We start from the raw sequence: 8,784 nt of genomic DNA, 5'->3' as shown, positions 1-8,784 counted from the left end.
CTGAGGAGATTTAGGCTCCCTCGTTCTCTACCTCTTTTTTCCAAACAGCCAAAATAAATCCAGTGCCCACGCACAACATTTGAGAAATACACATCCTTGGTGTCATCTATGTGCTCCATTTAAACCTCCAACCACCAGGGGTCCCTTGGTACAAGTTGTACGCTTGTAGTAAAGTGCCCTTATTTGTAGGATCAGACTCCTGATCTTCCCACACATCCCCAGTGTGCCTATACTCGCCTCTCCTCCAGCTCTCCTCCAGCTTTCAGGGTTATGGCCTGTCTCCTGCTGCTGTCCCCAGCTATTGTGCACAGCAGTCTCCTGCCCCTCTCCATGGCTGGCTGGCTGGCTGGCTGGCTGGTTGGACAGCCTCAGGGCATTGTGAGGAGCTGACAGCCAGGGCCTCTGTGTGCCAGCCAGCTGTATGGAGGAGAGGAGGAGGCAGCAGCACTCTTCCAGGTGCTCAGCAGCAGGCTAGATTCACACTGGTGTGCCTGCCAATGGAGAAGTCAGAAGAATAGATACATCCTGACATTCAATCAATGAGAGGGATTGTCATCAGATGTCTTAGGAGGGTGGTGTTTTAGATAGGGCTGATGATACTGTCATCCCTGTCATTCTGTATGGGGATTATTAGGCCTCAGCACTCTATGATATATCTCTCTCATGGTGGGACTGAAATACTGCATTATGTTTTTGAATATTACAGGTTACTGTATTTGGAAAACTGTGACTTTGAAATTAGATAGAAGAACAGTATTTATGTGAGGTATATTGTGACAAAGGATTCTTCCTTAACTTGTTGCTTCACTCCGTTTGAGTACATGATCTTAGCCACCATCATCGCCAACTGTATCGTACTGGCTTTGGAGCAGCACCTGCCTGGAGAGGACAAGACTCCCATGTCCAAGAGACTGGTGAGTCAACCATCTACTAATGCACTGTGTCTTTATTCAGTTATTATCAGTGAGATTCTCTAACCTTACGGAGTCTTATTCAAAAAACACTAATTACTTCAAAATGTCTTCTTCATGAAGCTTGATATTTATTTAAAACCTGAAATGTTCTCCAAAGATTAAGTGGATAGTTGCAGCAAAACGAGAACACAAAATCTTGTTTTATTTCTTTATAGTACATTGTTAGCTTAGAAATGAGTATTTTGTGGAAGGCATGTCCCATATTTCTGAGTTACTGTGCGATGTTGCTGCATTGTTTATTCATGAATTCTGATTTCAGTATACCCATTAAACCAGGTCCAAACCGGGCTGTATCCTCTCAGTTCCCTACTGTCTGTGAATGCCCAACACAGAAGAGTACAAATAACTGTGTACTACTGTGACATTTATTATAAACCGGGTAGTTTGGGTCCTGGATGGTGATTTGCTGAAATAGCTTTCAGGCGTGTGTATATTTGACAATATGTCATTGGTATGATGCAAAAATACTTGTTTACTGTTTTATTTATGTTGGTAACCAGTTGATAATAGCTATAAGGCACCTCTGGGGTTTGTGGTATATGGGCCTTATTGCTTAAATATAGCCTGCTATTATATGGGTGTTTTGGCAAGTCACAGTTATCACCTCTAGCTTGTTAGTAGCTCGTTAGTTTCACAGTTGTGTTTTACAGCTTCCTCCAGTAGAGTAAGAAACTAGCTGGATTAATTGGTTCTTATTCTATAGCTATTAGAGCCACAGCCCTCCTCTATATTATCATGCTAAGTGCATCTGAGCGCATGAGAGTGCTTACCTACCCGCTGAGAGAAAGTGTAATTAATCCTTTCCTGAGCATGTGTAAGGGTTAGAGAGAAGCTCTTGGCAAGGGCAAACAACAATGATTAGAATATGATTGTTTGTTATGTAGTACCTATATTCAATAGGGTTATAGTATATGCATCTCCTTTTACACAGATTTCAGTTTTTTTCTAACGTGTGAAAGTGTGATAAATATGTTCACACACACAATACTGTTATTGTATAAGCCTCTGTTCTGTGACCTTTCATATTGACATGGCCATTTTGTGCTCTATTTGTCTGATGTGTCCGTTTTTAATTCACAGGAAAAGACAGAGCCTTACTTCATTGGGATGTTCTGCTTTGAAGCTGGGATTAAGGTTGTGGCGTTGGGATTTGTATTCCATAAAGGATCCTACTTGAGGAACGGCTGGAACGTCATGGACTTCATTGTGGTTCTGAGTGGGTGAGTACCCTGGCCACTGAGACACTACAGGACTACTACTGCTGTATTACATTCTGTATTGCATTCTGTATTGCATTCTGATTTGCATTCTCCTGTTTTGACACCCTGTTTATGGCTGCTTCCTCAAATAAGACAGTTGTATTGCACTTGCACTAGCCTAGTTCATAAAATATATATTTTTTAAAAACATTTTATTGAATGTTCGTCGATGTTACTGGTGTGTTTAATCGACTATTTTATATGTATTAGACTTTATCAGATGGATGGTTATCTGTTGTTAATTTCCTGGAAGGAGTTGAATACATTTCTGAGGCAAATATCGTGGCACATCTTCTCAGTTCTGATGCCAAGCACAAAAAACACTGTCCATGGAATAATCCGATTTTGCGGAGGCATAGCTTTAGGGCTCGTGGTGTCGTCCACTAAAATAACACACAAGATTGCAGTTTACCTTTTACAAACAAGGAAAGGAACTGTCTCGACTCCTGGAGCAAATTATTGCAGTGGTCAATGGAAAGGTTACTGCAGGTTATTTGCAGAGTGGCCTTTGATTTACAATATAATACCTAAAAGGGGTAAGGGATTCTCTTGAAAGGCTGAGGTATGGAGGACAAAGACAGTTTATGTTCGTAACAGCACTGCCTGTTAAAAACAGGGGGGGCAACGCTGGTTCACTTCTGCTCCAAATCAAATAGAAATACACACATACGTTCACAGATTAAATATTCATCCATTCCAAAGTGCAAAAGTACAAAGTGTGGCAAGGCTCTTACAGAATTATACATGTTTCTCTGCGTTTCCTTATTAATGGGTGCAGGCTCACAGTGCTGAATGAGGCCCAGCCGTCTGCTGAAAGGAGGAGAGGAAAAGAAGGAGAGGAGAGAGGGATGAGGTGGTGAGAGAGGGGTGTCAGACTGGGGCTGTGGAGCTCATTTTGGCATATTTAACAAAAGGCTTGTAACTCAGAATGAATTTGTAGCACAACACACACTATAGGCCCAATGAATAAGTCCTATGAGTTATTTTCAGAATAACCAGAGCATATAACCAGCACTCTATTATGGTCAGTAAAAATGTAAATTGGCTCTTATGTTGGAGCGTATGTACAGTACTAGAATCAAAAGAATCAAAGTATGTATTGTAACAGTGTCACGTCTCCTAGGAGTAGTGGGTTTGGTCTCCTAGGAGTAGTGGGTTTGGTCTCCTAGGAGTAGTGGGTTTGGTCTCCTAGGAGTAGTGGGTTTGGTCTCCTAGGAGTAGTGGGTTTGGAGTCAGGTGCAGAGAGCAGAGGGTTCGGACAACCGTATTTTTTGGGGGTACAAGAGGTCACGCCAAAACACTAGGCGCATAACACTGACCGGCCCAAACACAGGATCCAAACAGTCCGGAAAAAATAGAATACAAATGCACATCCACAAACGAACAGAGGAACAATCCCGCACAAACATAGGCGGGCCTAACAGGCTTAAATATACATAAATCAAGAAACAAAATAAGAGACCGGTGCAACCAATAAGACCAAACGAGCAGAAAAGGAAAAAGGGATCGGTGGCAGCTAGTAGACCGACGACGACTGCCGAGCGCCGCCCGAACAGGCAGGGGAGCCCCCTTCGGTGGGAGTCGTGACACACTGTGAGCAGAGCCCATCTGCTACTGCCTAATATGACAGGCTTGTGCTATAACACACTCCACATATGGTTAAAATCACACTCTTAACATGAAATGTTCCTTGCCTCCTTCCCTCTGTGCCCCATTGGAAGATCCAGCAGACCAACGTTAGTAGAACACCAGAAAACAGGTCCCAGCCGGCTCTCGGGAGAGGATTTCCCTGCCATAGTCAATGTAGTCTGGAGCCTCCCGCGGCCATTTTTGAAAATAGGCCTCCTCGCCACTGGAAAGTCATCCCCTGAGCCAAACTGGTGCTCGCTCTGTGGTCATTTGAACCAGTCATGGCCTTTAAGGTATTAAACATAACAGTGTTGTGTTTGGCCTACAGCAGGATTCAGAGTAATCACTCAGCGGGAAACTCTGGATCTTTCTGATGAGGCTTGAAATATGCTCTCTGGCTTCGAAGATCAGTGAAATACGCTTTTATGATTTTCTCATATCCACGGGGCAGAGAGTAACAGTGTTATAGTGATCAGATGTTAGGTGGCTCATTTCTGTGATGCCGTGTTCTTAAAGCTTTGATAATGTCTCCTCAACCACACTGCCCTTGACCCCCTCCTCCACTCACCCCTCCTCTCTGGCTGTGTGTCGTGATGTGTGTGTAGATGGTTGTGAGTGGAGATGTTAGACTTGTCAGATAATCCCAGCCAGGTGAGAGGAGGGTGGTCTGGCTATAGCTATTCTTTCTTCTGCATGAATTACCGCACCACAGCCCAGATTAAAGATTGAATTAAAACACAGCAAGGAGCAGATAATTCAAATTGATTGGTTTACTCCGGTTCACTTTCTCTGTAGACTCCATCTCATCTGGCCTCATTTCCCCCTTAAATGACCTGTCGTGTCTAACCTTTGAGATACATGATTAACACTCTACTCAGACATTTGTCTTCTCACACTGCGTATATTGATAGTCTTACATCTTCCTTTTCAGGCTTTACTGAACATTACATTATTTTCAGGGATACAGTTGAAGTCGGAAGTTTACATACACCTTAGCCAAATACATTTAAACTCAGTTTTTCACAATTCCTGACATTTAATCCTAGTAAAAATTCCCTATTTTAGGTCAGTGAGGATCACCACTTTATTGTAAGAATGTGAAATGTCAGAATAATAGTAGAGAGAATGATTTATTTCAGCTTTTATTTCTTTCATCACATTCCTAGTGGGTCAGAAGTTTACATAAACTCAATTAGTATTTGGTAGCATTGCCTTTAAATTTTTGAATTTAGGTCAAACGTTTTGGGTAGCCTTCCACAAGCTTCCCACAATAAGTTGGGTGAATTTTGGCCCATTCCTCCAGACAGAGCTGGTGTAACTCAGTCAGGTTTGTAGGCCTCCTTGCTCGCACACGTTTTTTCAGTTCTGCCCACAAATTTCCTATGGGATTGAGGTCAGGGCTTTGTGATGGCTACTCCAATACCTTGACTTTGTTGTCCTTAAGCCATTTTGCAACAACTTTGGAAGTATGCTTGGGGTCATTATCAATTTGGATGACCCATTTGCGACCAAGATTTTCCTTCCTCATGATATCTTCCCATCTATTTTGTGAAGTGCACCAGTCCCTCCTGCATCAAAGCACCCCCACAACTTGATCCTGCCACCCCAGTGCTTCACAGTTGGGATGGTGTTCTTCGGCTTGCAAGCCTCCCCCTTTTTCCTCCAAACATAACGATGGTCATTATGGCCAAACAGTTCTATTTTTGTTTCATCAGACCAGAGAACATTTCTCCAAATGACCCACTGGAATTGCGATTCAGTGAAATAATCTGTCTGTAAACAATTGTTGGAAAAATTACAAGTGTCATGCACAAAGTAGATGTCCTAACCGACTTGCTAAAACTATAGTTTCTTAACGAGGTTTGCGGAGTGGTTGAAAACGAGTTTTAATGACTCCAACCTAAGTGTATATAAACTTCCGACTTCAACTGTATGTGCCGGATGAGTGCATTCCAGTCTCTTGATACTTGATAGACCAATATCTTGTACTTTTAATGTCAGACAATAGTAATGTGAATTGAATATAAAATTCATATAGTGTGGGGTGAGCAGTCTGCTTCTCAGATCATTTCGCCAAATTCCTCAAATTGCTTGGCTTACCAAGCATACAGTATGTGTTGTTAGATGACTGTATTTGGCAGTAGTTTCTTACCTCACCTGTCAGTGACTGGCTCTTGCCAACTGATCTCAGCTTCCAGATGTGACATTCTTGCGTTTCTTTTGATTGTATTACTCTTGGTGAACCCTTTCCACTTTCCAGCACTGACCACCAGACAGGTTGACATCTGTGTCATATTTTCTCCACTTTGAATGTACAGAGAGAGTTGAATGATTCATGGACCTGGATGGTAGAAGACATCTGCTTTCTGACTTATAGAAAATCTGGGCACATATCAGCTTCCAGTCAAGCATGACATCAGTCAAGGAAGTCATCAGGCCTGGCATACAGCATGATCAGTATATTTCACATGAAATGGTCCACAGCATGAATACAGTATGCCCCGATCTCATCTTGAAAACATCCCCCTCTGTGGGGGATTTGATGTAGTCTGGAGGTTTTATTGGATTCATTTTGAGTATAATGAAGTGACGTTGAGATGTTTTTTTTATTTATTATTGTTCTGTCCACGGCAACCGTAATGTAATGCAATGAATTTTGCTCCCGCTGTTGTTCTCTCTCACAGACAATCACACTCACAATTCCGGCAGGGGTTTGCAACCTTGTTAAGAAATGAGTGAAGATTATGAGATTCGGTGGTAATAGGGGATGAGTCATCAGTATCCATTCGTTATTAATTAACAGATGTGCAGACAGCGGTCAGAGGGAAAAGGAACGGTCTAAGGACTCAACATTATATTTCTCTGCAACTTAAAGGATTTTACAGTATTGCTATTATCTGCTGTAGCCTAAATGTATTTCACTACAAGTGAAGTGAAAGAGAAAGGGATTTTGTGCGTTCACTTGTGTTGACATGCAGATGTGAGAGATATCTCCTACTGTACTCAAATGTCTTCCCACTGGGCACACCATGTCATTTCAACGTGGAAATGTGGGGAATTTTTGGTTGAGATGTTGATAAATGGGATTTCAACCTTTATTCACCCACTCAACAAGACAGACAGAAGTGTATTGAATTCCCAAAGTGTTATCACTGCACTTTCAACCATTTAAAAGCACCACAAAGTTCAAATGAGAATACAATGTGAGATATTTTGTATTTATGTTATCACTGTGCTTCATCTAATTGCACAACTAAATGACCTGGATTGTAGTTGGGATTACATTAAAAGTACATAGTGCAAGTGATCAAGGCTGTTTGAGATACTGCACAGATGTTTATATTGTGAAGATCTCCACAGACCTGCAACCTTTGCATGCTATCTTGAACATGTATGCTTTCTATGATCACATAAGAAGTTGCAGTAACCTCTATGTGGCCATGGATGAGATACACATTTTAAGGTTGACTAAAAACTGTTACATTAGTTTGTAAGATAGCCTTAACTTTAGGCTAGTTACTGTATTACAAAAGTCATATTGAATAGTGTTCAGGTTGACAATGCAACCAAATATCAACATTTAGAGATGTATCTAATGCTTGGATAGTTTCATCTGAGCCACTGGCTTAATCCTATTCTTTAACTTTATTTTTGGTTTAGTTAAGACTAAAGTTAATAGGCTATTTAATGTATCGCAAAAGTGACATTGAATTGTGTTTGGTTGTCAATGCAACCAAATATCGACATGTGAAGGAGATATACACTACTGGTCAAAAGTTTTAGAACACCTACTCATTCAAGAGTTTCTCTTTATTTTTTATATTTTCTACATTATAGAATAATAGTAAAGACATTAAAACTATGAAATAACACATATGGAATCATGTAGTAACCAACAAAGTGCTAAACAAATCTAAATATATTTTGTATATGAGATTCTTCAAATAGCCACCCTTTGCCTTGATGACAGCTTTGCACACTCTTGGCATTCTCTCAAACAGTTTCACCTGGAATGCTTTTCCAAGGAGTTCCCACATGTGCTAGCACTTACTGGCTGCTTTTCCTCCACACTGCGGTCCAACTCATCCAAAACCATATCAATTTGGTTGAGGTCGGGGGATTGTGGAGACCAGGTCATCTGATGCAGCACTCCACCCCTCTCCTTCTTGGGAAAATAGCCCTTATACAGCCTGGAAGTGTGTTGGGTCATTGTCCTGTTGAAAAACAAATGAGCGGGCCAAACAAGATGGCATTGCGTATCGCTACAGAATGCTGTGGTAGCCATGCTGGTTAAGTGTGCCTTGAATTCTTATTAACAAGTCACAGACAGTGGCACCAGCAATGCACCATCATACCTCCTCCTCCGTGCTTCATGGTGGGAACCACACTGAGATCATCCGTTCACCTACTCTGCGTCTCACAAAGACACGGCGGTTGGAACCAAAAATCTAAAATTTGAACTCATCAGACCATTGGACAGACTTCCACCGGTCTAATGTCCATTGCTCATGTTTCTTGGCACAAGCAAGTCTCTTCTACTTATTGATGTCGTGTAGTAGTGACTTCTTTGCCGCAATTCGACCATGAAGACCTGATTCACACAGTCTCCTCTGAACAGTTGATGTTGAGATGTTTCTGTTACTTGAACTCTGTCAAGCATTTATTTGGGCTGCAATTTCTGAGGCTGGTAACTCTAATAAACTTATCCTCTGCATCAGAGGTAACTCTGGGTTTTCCATTCCTGTGGTGGTCCACATGAGAGCCAGTTTCATCGTAGCGCTTGGTGGTTTTTGCGACTGCACTTGAAGAAACATTCAAAGTTCTTGACTTTAACCGTGGTGACTGGCCTTCATGTCTTAAAGTAATGAAGGACTGTTATATCTCTTTGCTTATTTGAGCTGTTCTTGCCATAATATGGACTT

At 41.6% G+C, this 8,784-nt stretch overlaps 1 protein-coding gene across 2 annotated transcripts in view; it reads left to right on the top strand.

Moving 5' to 3' along the window:
• The first annotated feature begins 479 nt into the window (after positions 1-479).
• cacna1ea (calcium voltage-gated channel subunit alpha1 Ea) overlaps positions 480-8,784 on the top strand; it is a 113,305-nt gene continuing 105,000 nt past the window's right edge. For both annotated transcript variants that reach the window (XM_090235748.1, XM_036978239.2), the window contains exons 1-2: positions 480-914; positions 2,055-2,194. In XM_090235748.1, the coding sequence (XP_090091874.1) occupies positions 822-914; positions 2,055-2,194 (233 nt within the window). In that variant the 5' untranslated portion in view covers positions 480-821. The remainder of the gene's footprint in view (positions 915-2,054; positions 2,195-8,784) is intronic.

Source organism: Oncorhynchus mykiss, chromosome 5, assembly GCF_057628025.1.
Source record: "Oncorhynchus mykiss isolate SJ-2025 chromosome 5, ASM5762802v1, whole genome shotgun sequence".
Lineage (NCBI taxonomy): Eukaryota > Metazoa > Chordata > Actinopteri > Salmoniformes > Salmonidae > Oncorhynchus > Oncorhynchus mykiss.
Note: the sequence above shows the minus strand (reverse complement) of the source record. Positions and strands in the feature narration are given on the sequence as shown.